This window comes from Lissotriton helveticus, chromosome 12 (genome assembly GCF_964261635.1).
Source record: "Lissotriton helveticus chromosome 12, aLisHel1.1, whole genome shotgun sequence".
NCBI classification, from domain to species: Eukaryota; Metazoa; Chordata; class Amphibia; order Caudata; family Salamandridae; genus Lissotriton; species Lissotriton helveticus.
Genome location: NC_136073.1, coordinates 698,793,635 through 698,808,260, shown reverse-complemented (window position 1 = coordinate 698,808,260; position 14,626 = coordinate 698,793,635). Strand labels below are relative to the sequence as shown.

Below are 14,626 nucleotides of genomic sequence, written 5' to 3'. Positions count from 1 at the left end.
CTTGGTCAGTTTCCTCTGGAGCTGTTTCTTGCAACACCATTGAGTGAATCTTTTCCATTTTTCCCCATAGCACTTGCGTGTGCTGGGCCTTCTTGCCTCTCGCAGCACCCGCAGGGTGCTCTCTGGTAGTTTTAGGTGTGCGAATTCTAAGTCCTCAGGAGCCAGGCTGAGAGGTTGAGGTGCTCTGGGTCTGGGTGTAGGATTTCTCCGTTTTCCATGGAGAGTAGGTCTCTTCTTTGTGAGAACTTGTGTGGTGGCCCCTGCGCCATCTCCATTATCTGAGAAAACCAGGTCTGGCCCATTGTGGTGCCACAAGGATGAGCGTCATGTTGCTCTTCATGCATTTGTTGAGAACCCTCGGGATCAGTGGTATCGGGGGAAAAGCGTAGGCAAATGTTTTCGACCAGCTTATCCATAGGGCATTCCCCTGGGACAGTGCCTCTGGTTGCCTGGATGCAAAGTACTGGCATTTTGCATTCTGGTGTGTTGCAAATAGGTCTATTGTTGGCATGCCCCATTTCCTGAATAGTCTGTTTCCTGAGTATTGAGTTCCCACTAGTGGGACGCTGAAGTCTGCCTGCTGAGCCAATCTTCTTCTACATTGTCCTTCCCTGGCAGGTGTATGGCTAGCAGATCTATTTTTAGTGGTATAGCCCATTTCCAGATCTCTTGTGCCAAGTTTGACAGAGGGAAAGACTGAGTTCCTCCCTGTTTGTAAAACATCGTTGTGGTGTTGTCCGTCTGTATTAGCACCTTCTGGTTGTACAGGTGCTTCTGAAAAACCTTGAGGGCTAGCAACACAGTTTTCAGTTCCAGGTAGTTGATGTGCCTGACTGTGTCTGTAGGGCTCCACAGACCCCTCACTCTGAGCCTGTTCATGTGTGCGCCCCACCCTTTCTGGGATGCGTCTGTGGTGATGGTCACTGTTGGGTCCGGTGGTGTTAGAGGTTTCCCTTCTGTTATTCTCTCCCTGGTCCACCACCTTATCTCCTCCTGCACCCTGTGCGTTACAACCACTAGATCCTCCCAACTTCCTGTAGCTTGTGACCATTGCTGTTGTAGCCACTCTTGGAGTGGTCTCATCTGTAGGCGTACATTGGGGGCCAAGTGTATGCATGATGCCATCATCCCCAAGATCTTGCTCACAGTCCTCACTGTCAGAGCTCGCCCCTTCTGATAGTGACGTTTCCCCCTCAGTAGGCGGAGCGTTCTCTTCTCGCTCGGTAAGACTCTGCATTGGACGGTGTCAATCTGGGCTCCCAGGAAGATCTTCACTTGCTCTGGTTCTATTGAGCATTTGCCCAGTGTATGGAGAAACCCAGGCTTGCTGGTGTTCTTGTCACCTGTTCTGCATGTTCTTTGCATGTCTTGTAAGAGCTTTCTTTTACCAGCCAGTCGTCGAGGTAGGGGTACACGTGTATCCCCTCTTAGGTGTGCGGCCACTGCCACGAGGCATTTGGTGAACACCCTTGGTGCGGACTTTAGGCCGAAAGCGAGGGTCGTGAATTGGTAGTGATCCTCGTTTACTGTGAACCTTAGCATGTGCTTGTGCTGCTTGTTCATGGAGATGTGCAGGTACGCATCTTTGAGGGCTATTGTGGACAAGAAGTCCCCTGTCTTTATCTGTGGGATGACCTCTTGTAGGGACGTCATTTTGAATTTCTGCGTTCTGACGTATTTGTTTAGGAACCGTAGGTCCAGGATGGGTCTTAGACTTTCGTCCACCTTTGGTACTAGGAAGTAGTTTGAATACACTCCCTTGTTCCGTTCTTTGAAAGGAACTCGTTCGATGGCCGCTTTGAGGAGGAGTTCTTTGGCTTCCTCTTGCAGTAGTTGCAGCTCTCTTCCCGAGTGCTGTCTTTTCTTTGGTTTTCTGTTTGGTGGTCTGTTTTCCAACTCTATGCAGTATCCGAACTGCATGATATGGAGTATCCACTTGTCTGTTATTTTCCTCCATTCCTGGAGAAAAAATCTCAATCTTCCTCCTACCGGCGTTACATGTTCCTTTGTGTTTTGTCCGTGTAGGCCTCTCCTCCCTCTTTTTCCGTGCTCCTCCCCCGGAGGGCTTGGGTGGTGGAGCACCTTCTCCCGTGTGAAGTCACTTAGAGGGTGGTTGTTCACCACCTCTTCTTCTCTGGCCCCGTCCATTTCCTCTTGACCGAAAGGACTGGCCCCTGCTTTGGTAGTTCCAGCCGTGCCTCTGCTGGCCCTGGTGGCCTTGGTTGTCACTCTGTTGCCCCTGGTGGAAGCTCTGGTGAGAATCTCCTCGCTGACTTCCACCTCTGCCGTTCAGCCTCCATGTAGGAGTGCCTCTTCTCATCCCCCTGAACTGCAGGGCCCCCATGGACCTTGCCGTCTCGCTGTCCTTCAATTGGGTGAGCTTCTCATCAACTGGGGCTTCGAACAGTGATTCCCCGTTGAAGGGTGTGTTCAGGATGTTGTTCTGAACCTCAGCCTTGAAACCTGAGATCCTGAGCCAGGCTTGCCTTCTCTCAGTGATGCCTATAGCCATCAGTCTTCTGCTGGATGTTTCTGCCCCATCCAAGGCTGTCTTCAGGCACGAATTGGCGATGCTCTTCCCCTCTTCCACAAGGTGTGATGCCCTCTCACGGTATTGTTCCGGGAGGTGCTTGAGCAACTGTCCCATCTCATCCCAGTTCTGGTATTGATGCCTATTCAGGAGGGCGTTGGAGTTCGCCATACGCCAGTGCGCTGCGGCGTTCCTCTCAATTTTCCTGCCAGTTAGATCCATCCTCCTGCTTTCTTTGTCAGGTGGAGGTCCAGACGTTGTTGGGATGTTTGCCCTTTTCCTGGCCGTTGCAGCGATTATAGAATCTGCTGTGACGGATCCCTTGATGTAAGCTGGGTCTTGGGAGGAGAATTTGCATTTCTTCTCCGTCCTCGGCGTTACTAATCTGCACATAGCCGGGTCCTTGAAGGCTTCCTTCCCCTGGTCTGTGATACTCTTGAGCATGGGCAGGAACGGACTTCTTGTCTGTATGGGGAGCAATGTCTCAAGCAGGAAGTCTGCTTCTGGTTTCTCCTTAACTCCATAAGCTGCTGCCGCCTTTGACCACCTCATTGTATGCCCCAATGTCATCCGGTTGTGAAGGCCTCGAGGGGTATGTTTCTACCGCCTCCTCTGGGTTTTCGGCCTCGATGTCCTGCCATTCCTGGTCTTGGGCAGTAGAGGAACCTGAGCCGTAGCTTGACTGCTGTTCCCCGTAATCCCCTTCTGTGTAGTAGAGGTCTTCCTCCTCTTCGTGCTCCGACGGTTCCGGAGTTTTCGGCGGCTCTTTGACGTCGAACTCCTCGAGCTCCTGTACCACAGCGACGCTCGTTGCCGGGATCTTGTAACTCCTCATTTTTTCATCAAAATCCTTCTCTCTCTGAAGGATGTTCTCCATTTCGGCCTCGAGCCTCTCTTTATCTCTGCGGCCTGTTCGTCGTCGAGCGTTTCGGCCGCCCTTTTCGGCGGCGCCGAAGCTTTCTTCGGCTCCTTTTCTTTCGAAGTCGAAGTCCCTTTTTCGGGGACCTGCTTCGATGACCTTTGCTTTTCGCTGGTCTTCGGCCTCCGGGAGTCCTTCTCGGAGGATCCGCTGGGCTCTTTTTCAGAGGATGCAGCTTCGGCCGTCGATTTGTTCGGCGCCGGCGCTCCTTTCGAGGCTCTGGGCTCAGACTTTCGAGAGTCTGCCTCTGGTTTTCGAGGCCCTGTGGGAGTTTTCGGGGTCGTAGACTCTCCTACCTGATCAGGCGTTTTCTTATCGGTCTCAGCGACCGTGAAGTCATCTGGGCCTTGGGCGATGTTGTCCTCATCGTCTGTGGAGAGGCCCAGTTTGTAAAGCGTCGGGGCTTGGCCCTTGCCCTGCATTGTATGGTGAGCCGTCCTCTGTCTCTCTCGAACTCGGAGTGTCTTCGGCTTGAAGACGGAGCAGGCGTTGCAGTCTCTGCTCTCGTGGTCGATAGGTAGGCAGAGGTTGCAGACTGGGTGCTGGTCTTTCTGTGCGAACTTGTGGTGGCAGTTCTTGCAGAATTTAAAGGGCGTCTTGTACATACCTGCGCTCAGGGGGCCCCCTGTGTGCGCATTCCTCCAAGGACGTCGAAGATTTCGAAGTTCTCTCCTTTCTTCGTCGTCTCTTCTCTAAAGGTCCTCTTCTCCCGATCTTCTCAGGTCTTCTCTGTTGAAGATTTGCTATATTTTCTCCTTTCCTCCTCAAAAACTTCTGGAGCTTCACGCGACGATCCAGACCCAACGGCGGAAAAAAGAATCTGAAGATGGCACCCAGGGGTGGTAGCTTCCGCCGGAAGCACGCCGACGTCACCGAAGGGACACCAAATGGTGGGACGTCGACGCCCACCTGGGCTACAAAAAAAAAATACAAAAAAAAGAGAAAAAAGACTACGAATCCGGATCCAACCACCAGTTTGTGGAATATGCACAGCATAGTGAATCCAGAAAGATTCACGCTGCAAAACTGAGGTGTTCGTCATCGGTAACAGATCCGTCAGTTCTAACTGGTGGCCCCGCAATATGGGACCCTTACCTATTCAAGCTCAAAAAGGAAGAAACTTGGGAATCATGTTAGGCTGCAAACTTCACTTTGCTCATCAAATAAAAGCCTCTTCTTCCCTCAGTATTTTACACGCAAAATATGATAAAGAAAATCAGACCTTTCATCCCAAAACAACTTTAAAGATTGGTTTTTAACACTCTTGCCCTGAACAAGCTGGATTATGGAAATTCACTATATATTGGGATCCGCAAGAAGCCTCTACAAATACTACAAAACGCGGCTGCGAGACTTCTCGCTGAAATTCCCAAACCTAAATCAGTGGCCTAAACTTTGATCAACCTACACTGCGTACCTATAGCAAAACGCCTAGAGTTTAAAACACTATGCATAACTTTCAAGGCACTGCAGAACTCTGGACTTTGCTATTTCTGTGGTAAACTAGCCTGGTAATCTCCTAGCATAAAGCTCAGATCCTCGCATCACTTCTTGTTCCTTTAACAAACTATCATAAGAAGCATTAGTTCAGTTGAAAAGCACCAGGACTACAAATTCTAGGTTTCACCCGTATGCAAAATGAAAGTCAATGTATAGAAATATGCTTTGACATCAGGTTGCACCTGCCAAACTGCGCTTGCATCCACAAGGCCTGAGCAGTAAATTTCCCCCCTTCCCTGTAAAACCCCACCCGCCCCACATTCACCGCTAGACTTCGATGAAAAACAAATCAGGTAGTGGATCAGCAAAGGGAGTGTAAAGCTCGTTCTAAAGTCGAAGTATACTAACAATTCCCTTTTATTGAGGCCCAGTGCAAAGGTCAAACTGAGGCTTTAAATCATTCTGTGTCAAAGTCTGAAAGCAGACTATATAGTCTCGAAATGGGAAATAGCTACTTAAGAAATTGTTGTATTTCGGATATAGCAGCCTTACATCACTGAAACGGAGCAATGGCCTGTTGTGTCATTTTTATTGCAGTGTCACTCCAAATTGTTAAACGTCTAATGGTTTGCTAGTGCTTTCCTTTAAGAACCACGAAGTGTGCTCTGGTTTCACTTTAATCCTGGAAGCTGACCAACAAAAGGCAATGGTTATGCAAACATAGCAGTACAAGATTGCATTAGGTCAATGATTGCAACTGATACACTGATCAGAAAACAGCCAGCATTTTTTTTAACAAGGCAGTAACTGTAGACATGCATTCTTCTCTGATGAGAACCTGTAGGATCAAAAAATGCACACCACAATTTAAATGTTCTTTTATCAGGAAGAGAACTCCTTTCTAGAACGCATGTTTGTTCAGTCACAAATTATTACTTACCAAAGGCTCGAAGATCTGCGCTGGAAGAACTTAACAAAGCAAGGCCGAAAATAACCTGAAGAGGAGAGATCAGTCAACATTGGGTGCTTCTCAGTGACAGAGTGCGCTTATTACACAGCAGTCACTACAAACACAATCAAATGCTTGAGTAGCAAGACTCCAAAACATCTACTCATTTTATCAACCATCCAACACAGCAGGTCAACAAAGGGCTGCTGAGGACAATATGCAGACCGATTTAACTGAGCATTTCATTTTTTGTGCATCAATGAATGATTAATACATATTGGACACTACAGGTTTCCTAGTTTTCCACTCAATCTGTATTCAAAAATTTCTCTTTTACAAAAAATAAACCACAAGCACAACAATGCAGATTAGGATGAACCATTACATGTCCTGAAATCAGGACCAGTCGAAAATAAATCAGGACATTAATGTCCAGGTGAAATACTTTGAAAAATGCATGTTGTGCCGCCAAATAACTCATTGCACTCCACTGGAAGAAAGCTTCTGCCCCGCCCAATCACAGAGTGGTTTACACGCCTTTGGTATGTCATGCTACAAAACACCTATGCTACTCACAAATACCTGGCAACCCCTTATAAGGATAAGTTACTTACCTGTAACCATAGTTCGCTTCCAGGTATACTCACAGTCATAAGCACGGAATAGTTCCGCCCACACGCAGGGACACTCGTGCATATAATAAATATATATTCATTATAAATGTATATATATTAATGATTGTTTAACCAAATTTAAGGACTAGCCTTGTGTAAACATACATCAAAATATACACACACACGAACACCAAACTAGGCTCAAATATGACAATATTGCACTATATTTTTCATTTAAAATAAAACGTATATAAAAACATTTCCAAGACAGAGAAACGTACTCTAAACTGGTTTGATCATAGATTTTATTTTCAAGGAAAAAGGCAAGGTGATAGCAGGCTGATTAGCCCAGAAGGCTACATATAGACCACTCAGCAAAACAATAGCGCAGAGTCTTTAAGACTTCCAAGACCTCCAGGATCCCATCATGCCCCACAGGTGACAGTTGGGTCATGTCTTTTCTCAAAGGTGTGTAAAGCTGTGTAGTAATCATAAGGAGACCGAGGGTGGTTATAAACATGGTATTCATCCAGGGAGGGTTGCTTAGGACTGATGAGTATTCCCCTGGAAGAGAACTACAATTACAGGTAACTTATCCTGCTCTTCTATTGGATACTCAAAGGGCACGGAGCAAACTCCCGGGTCTCGTGAAGCTTCTAGGACCGCTCGGCAAAGACTTTAGATTCATGATCCTGCAGTGGGAACACGACTTGGTGTTGTAGTCGTGTTCCAGGCAACACAAGCCCAGGCGATGCAGATTCGTCGCAGACAATAGCTTTCAGCAGGAACTGCAAACCTTGAAACCAGGCATCCCTTGTGCACCAGGAGTCGATGGACTCAAAAACCAATGTCAACAAAAGTCGAGACAAAGTCAAAAAGTGACTGGAGGTACCGCTCTCTCCAGATCTGCACTGGCTGGCACAGAAAAAGAAAGAACTGACAACATCGCACAAAGGCGGCGTTCTAAGTAGCTGCCGCAACGTTATCCCGGCGACCACGACACAAACGATGATTGAGGAGCCAACTGACGCCACCTTTCAACATGCAGAGGTACTGCTGACAAAAAAATTCTTCAGATCCAGTCTGAAGCCTGGGGTAATTCTAAAGTAAGGAATACATAACTAATTGTCTCTTTCAGATTAGAGTATCAAGTCCATCCCCTGAACCCCACGGACGAATACCTACATATCTAACACTCTGAACAACTTGTTATCCAAATAAATTCCTCAAGGAGGTTTGCCCAAACTGAGCAACCGCCTGAGTGTCAAAATCTAGGCAGTAATGACGGACAACAGTGTGGACTGAGCATTTCTCTTGAGTGGGTACGTAGCGGCTTTACTACTCGTAGAGTGAACCGTGGCTTGCCAGGGAGCTGCTTGTGAGCTAGCTGATAAGATAATGTGATAAAGGATACTATCCATCTAGCGATGGACCGTTTAGAAGGAAAACCAGTGTGCAAAGGACCATAGTTAACAAAAAGACTGTCTGACTCTTATATCCTTCATTCTATCAATACAGAATGTTAACACCCTTTTCAAATCAAGTGAATGTAATGCCCTCTCTGGAGGAGTGGTAGGATTTGGAAACAATGTGGGTAGGGTGATCGACTGATTCATATGAAAGTCAGAGATCACCTTAGGTAGGAAAATAGTGTAAGTTCTTAGAACCACCTCGTTCGCATGGAAAACAAGAGAAGGCTCTGTGGAACATAAGGCCTGAATCTCGCTCACCCTGCAAGCAGAGGTAATTGCCACTAGAAAAGCAGCCTTCCAAGAGGTGCTGCAGAGAAGCTTTGTGAATGGGTTTAAAGGGGGGGGAGCATTAATTTCTAGAGGACAATATTAGGTTCCGAAGTAGAGGAAGGTAACCAAATTGGTAGGTGGACCTTAATTAACCCTGGAATTCAACTGGCATTTGAAACAAGGAGGCCCGAGTAAGAGTTTCTTAAATCTGTAATTGCTGCCAGATGCACTCTAATAGAAGAGAACTGTAATCCTGCTTTAGCAAAGTACAAAAGATGATAGAATAACCTTGAGTTATGTCCATTAGCTGTACGCCACAGATAAAAACGCTTCCATTTGAAAGCATATGATTTCCTCGTAGAAGGCCTTCTTCCTTACTTAAAAATCTCCATACAGAAGGCAGAGTTAGATGTATGGGGGCCGAAAAAGATGACCGGGCTGTCCAGTTCAGTCTGTATGTGAATATCGATACCACTGTGCAGTATTTTCTTGTATGGAGATCGAGAACTGTCTGCATTTTGTTTTTGTTGTTTCGCCTGCATGTTTGGCAGGTGTTGATCAATGGCAAAAATGTGGTTATGTGAAGCTAATCCTATTTCTCCTACAGGTCATTGTAGGGTTATTGCCCATCCTCTCGAAGAATAACCCAATACAATTTGTTTAAAAAAAAAATCTCCATACAGTCCTGCGAGAGGCCCAAGTGACCATATTCGAGGAACACAGGAGCCATGCTGCCAATATCAGTGACGGAAGATTGGGATGAAAAACCTTCCCTCCCAACTGGTTTAACAGATCCAGATAGCATGGCAACCTCCTGTGTGGTGTCTTGGAGGGGTGTAGCAGGGCCGGGTACCACCACTGGCTAGGCCACTCTAGCGCAATCAGGATCAACTCTGGCCTGGATCTGTAGAGTTTGTTGATCACCAGCTGCATGAGAAGGACTAGTAGAAGAGCGTAGAGCAATTTCTCTGACCAGTTGATCAAAAAGTCATTCCCTCTGGAGCCTGGCTGAGGGCGCCTGGATACAAAAGCGCAGCATTTTGCGTTTGGGGCGTCTGCGAACAGATCAATGTCTGGATAACTAATAGATTACCTGTCTGTGTAGTTTTGCAGGTTGAAGAATTTTCTGGATTCGCATGCTGTGCATTATTCCGCCATCTAGTGGGTGGGTTCTGTTGTTGGGAGTCGACGAACCACCATTTGGTGTCCTTCTGTGACGTCGAAGGGCAACCCCCAGAAGCTCCCACCTTTGGTCGCCATCTTCGTATTTTTTATTTTTTTTTGCTCTCGCCTCCTAATGTACAAGTTACTTACCTTCGGTAACAATGTATCTGGTAGAGACGATTCTATCCGCAGATTTCTGCACGTAGAATTATCCCCAGGCGCGAGACTGGATCCGGAAACTTTTCGCCACAGCATCCCTGGTGCCAGGGGCGGGGCGGCACCACACGACTCCGCCCAGGCATAGTCTGCGTACGTGACTACAGCGAGGTCACAAGAGCTCCACCCCGGCATGCCTATGTTTGTTTTCTTAGAGAACTTCCCCGCACCACAATGCGGGGCCACCAGACAAAAAACTGTGGGAGCATGGGAACACTGTGCGAAAGAGTAGAAAATAGAATAAGACACCATAAGGAATGGCGCAACACAGCAGCGTCCAAAGGCAGGGGCAGGAGAAAGAACAGAGCAGAGCCCTGAGCAGCCACCCTGCCAGTACATAGACAGCCTTCGCCCCCTCTCGGTCCCCTTAGACAAGGAACCTGCGTAAAAAGTCATGACATGTAGCAGGCCTACAACCCTCCTCCAGAAACAAGGATGGTGAGCAAGTCCCAATACAGACAAGATCAACCTCCAAGCCACCCCAGCATAAAGGGCAACCACCCCCCAAGGAACAAGGGGGAGGCACGACCAGTTGACCTCAACTCAGAGGTTGGCAGAGGGGCCAGGACCCCTAGAAGCAAGGGGAGGGGAAGGCAGATATTGAAGACAAACCTCCTCGACTGGAGCAGCCAAGCAGCGGGGTACAGAAGCACCGTTATACCATCCTCCAAAGAACCAAGAGGAGGAATGAACAGCAACAAGACGGAGCCACCGTCAAGAGCAAAAGAAAGCACTCACAGAAGACATAGCCACCACCAGGAGGCGAGCACCGAAGACCAGCCCAAGGGTCCTCGGAGAACGGGGAGGAAGAGCAGGCCGTGAAGGAATCTGCTGCTAGAATAGTCTCTACCAGACACATCATTACCGAAGGTAAGTAACTCGTACATCTGATAAGAGACTACTAGCCGCAGATTCCTTCACGTAGAATAGATACCCTAGCAATACCCACTATGATACAATACCCATGATACAAAGAACGGTCATAATTCCCAAAGAGATGCAAACGCCCACCTTTTAGGGAATTATCTGTTGCGCGCCTTGACCGTTCTTTGTATCATGCTCTCTCATCAGTAAAGTGATAAAATAGATTTGTTCTTTTCAATAGCTATTTTGTTTATCCAAAACGTTCGAGGACAGCCAGCTTCATACAACTTAATACTGCCTCAAGACTATCCAAGGTGATTAAAAAGCTTACTGTTGAATAAGTTACAAGTCACAGTTATCATAGCCATGCGCTAGGCTATTCTTTTGATGTTCAGTAGCCCACTCGTGTTATAAGTAAGATCCGAATTGAGTGTCTTCGATTTTTCTTTAAGGGTTGCATTAATTGAATGTTTACGGAACACATTTTTTTACTCACAAGTACCTGGAATAAACTCCCTTCCCTTGCTGAGCGGGAGGAACCTCTATGGCCTTTTTTCGCAGAAGGGTCATCACTTCCTGTCGAAGCAACTTTAACTGGCGAGGACAAGATCTTTTCGGAGGAATGCCCTTTAAAGGCACACGAAAAATGACTGCATATCCACTGCGCAGTATACTGAGCACCCAACGTTCTTTTGTTATGCTGCACCAATCTTTCAGATGATGTGAAGCACTTCCTCCCACTGGAGTGGGCAACCGCGCCAGAGGAAGCTCCTGCTCATTGCTTCCCTGCTCATTTGGCTGTGTTAGAGGACTGCTGTTGATGACCTCCTGTACCTCTGTTGGACTAACGGCCTTGAAACTGCGATTTGCCTTGGTTTTTGTTTTGGGACCATTGAGGGATTTGAAGCCTCTGTTGGTAGCCCTTGCGTTGGTTGGGTCTGTATCTCCGTTTAAACTCCTTTTTCTTTTCCAATCCAACCGCCTTGAGGGTATCTAGCTCCGCTTTCATCCTAGCCATTTCCTCATCCGTATGGGTGCCAAACAGGGAGGAGCCAAAAAAAGGGAGGTTTAGGATCCTCTGTTGAGCATCTGGTTTGAGAGCGGTTAGTTTCAACAAAGAGGACCTCCTAGCGCAAATCCCATGCACATATGAAAGTATAGCACCATCCGATGCTGTGATAATCACTTGGTTGGCTACAAGTGACCCTTCTTTGATGACCTCCTCAAAATCCCTTTGATCTTTTGGAAGTTATTCCTTGAAGCGGTCCAAGGAGTCCAATAAGGCTCTGTCGTAGCGACATAATAAGGCTGCTGCACTAGAGACCTTTAGCGATGATGCGGCAGACCCGCAAACCTTCTATCACCAAGAGCCCTGGGACCTACTTTCCTTGTCCGGCAGGACTGACGAAGATGCAGCTACTGCACGAGTTTTTCTCGCTGCCGCAGTTATAACAGAGTCCCCAGGCGGGTCTGATTTTTAGGGTCTGTTGCAGACTTTTATTTCTTTTGAATCCTAGCCGGTGCATCTTTAATCCCAGCTGGTGTGAGAAAAATGTACATCACCGGTTCCAGAAGAACAGGACCCAGAGGAAATAACGGGCGAGATGCTGCTCTCTGAGGTAGAGTATCAAAAATAACTGTAGTTGCCACCTTAGTAGACATTTCGATGTTCAGCTTCTGAGCTCCTCTCTGAAGCACATCATGGTACGTGTTAATGTCATCTATCGGGGATACTCTTAACAAAGGGCTATCCGATTGAGTGGGTGAATAGTGCCTCTTCGAGGATCGAGTGGAAGAGGAAGACCATGTAAGTGACCTTCTTTTGCGATGGGAAGTAGGTCTGCGCTCCCGTGAACTGCCTGCACGTTCCCAACGTCTGGGCGGGGGTGATCTGCCAACTTCCTGCACCAATCTTTTCAGGGGTGATCTGTGAAGAGGACTGGTGTATTCTTCCTCCCGTCTGGATGCTCCTGCAGGATCTTTACTCCAGTGATGGAGGGGAAGGAGCCATCCCGGGAATAAATGAACAGCAGGGGAAGCCTCCCGGTGATGTGAAGGAGATCTATGACGTGGTCTGTCTGAATGCTTTTCTGGCGATGCAGATGGTGAATGCTCCGCTGAAGGGCGTCTCGAGGAGTGAAGAGGAGTGTTGTGACGCTGATTCTGTCACTAGAACCACAGAGCCTTCTCCAAACCTCACTGATGTGGGCCTAGACGTCTGGCGTGTGACCTGCTCTGACTGATCCCTTCTCGGCGCTGACCTGGACCTTCTTCTAGATGTAGATTTCCGGCCTGGTGTTGGAACCGGTCTTGACGTAGACTCTTGTTCCTGGACGTTGCGTGCCTTGCAGACCACGCCGGAGTACTTCTGTGCCTCGACGTCGAACGTTGGTGAGCCGACTACAGCAGAGTGCTTATGCTACTGGACGCCTAACCAGGGGCGGCTCTAGGCTCATAGCGGCCCTGGGCAGGGAGCATAGGTAGTGGGCCCCCGGAGGAACGCAGGCACGGAGGCCAGTGAAGGAAAGGGGGAGAAGGGGGGGGGGGGGGGGCGTAAGGGTGTTTGGAAGTGAAACAGAGCCAGAGGCCGCCAAATCCCTGCCAGGGGCCGCCACGCAATATGTATCCGTCCTCAGAGGACTATTATATTAAGGATATATTGGCGTGGCAGCCCCTGGGGTTTGGTGGCCCTCTGCAGGTGCACAGCTTGCACATGCCTAAGGCCGCCCCTGGCCGAACGTCGTTGTGCTAACGAAGGCTTAGGGCCTCTGCTCCTCGACGACGATCATCGCCAGGTTGACGACAGCAGAGGACTCCTGCCCCTCGATGCAGATCACTGAGATGACGGCAGAGGGCTTCTGCTCCTCGACCGGGTTGACGACAGCGGACGTTCACGATTCTTCGATGTCGACGGGGATAGAAGAGACGTATCTGAATGACTGTTCTCTCGACGGAGAGCCCACGATCGGTGGTCTTCTTTTGGACAAATGACCCACCGGTGGTAGATTTTTCAGCGCCGAGCCCGACGCTGAAGCAAAAGAGCGAGGAATTTTGCTTCTGGATGAAGATCTCGCCCTCTTAGAGCCCTTCCTCACCGGTGACCTACCTCTGGTAGAGGATTTATCCTTTTCTGCCAGCCCATAAAGACCAATCCTTTCCGTCTTTTAGAGTCCTTTTGGATAAGGACTTGCAATGAGGGCAAGTCTTGGGGACATTGTCCTTAGGCAAACGAAGAATACAGACTGCGCTTGAGAGTCTGACCTGGCATTCTTTTTTCCACAAGCAGGGCAGGGGTCAAAAAGATGACACTTTGGAGTGGAAAAAATGCCAAATTGTCAAAAAAATGACCGAACCTTATTTCAAATGATGAGACGTCTAAGTAAGTCCAAATTTTCCAGAGAACTGAAGATTATTTCTGACTAAAATCAGAAAGAAGTGGAGCTGTGTAACCAGGGTCCTTCCAGAAGGAGCCGGAAAGAACAACTGACCTAACTGTCACCCTTGAGGCATGATGGGAAGTTGGGGGTCATGACTGCCTTAAAGGCACGGTGCCAGTTTATTTCTATGTTGCTATGAGTTAGCTTTTCAGCCTTTTTAGCTGTTAGCTTTTCATTCACCGTTCGAGGATTTGGACCAGATTTGCCGTCCTATGGAAAACTAGCAGACTGCGGGCGGTCTAGCTACGTACGGGGACTGGAACTAGCACGTAATCTTTAAACTGACAGCGTAATATATTTATATACCGGCAAAAACCTTGTGAAGCCTAGTTTTGCACGAATACAGGAAAAACAACCAGAGATAACTGGGGATTACATACTCTTACTGCCTTGTATTCTAAAATCTCGAATACATGGGATCCGCAAACATGGCATAGATGACCATTAAATGGTATCGTGAAACAGTCTGGAAGTTTTGAGGTCCTCTTGTGACCTGCTATGAGATGTATTAACTGTATGTGGGAACTGATTTTAATCCTGAAGAAGGTGTTGGTTTTAGAAACAAGTGCCAAACCGAAACGCGTCGATGCAACCTTGAGTTGTGATACGTTAAGTCATTGGAAACTACTACTCCAACCACAATATTAACATATGATTTGGAGTTTGATTAGATTTTTGGGACTAGAGTATTCACCTCATTTTAATTGAGATCATTTTCTTTGTTTTGTGTCCCACTTTGTGTAGAATTTCT

General features: G+C 47.8%; 1 protein-coding gene across 7 annotated transcripts in view; it reads right to left on the bottom strand.

The window, feature by feature from the left end:
* Nucleotides 1-14,626, bottom strand: part of CNOT1 (CCR4-NOT transcription complex subunit 1) — a 1,826,813-nt gene that overhangs the window by 1,593,448 nt on the left and 218,739 nt on the right. For all 7 annotated transcript variants that reach the window (XM_078668607.1, XM_078668606.1, XM_078668608.1 and 4 more), the window contains exon 6: nucleotides 5,830-5,884. In XM_078668607.1, the coding sequence (XP_078524733.1) occupies nucleotides 5,830-5,884 (55 nt within the window). The remainder of the gene's footprint in view (nucleotides 1-5,829; nucleotides 5,885-14,626) is intronic.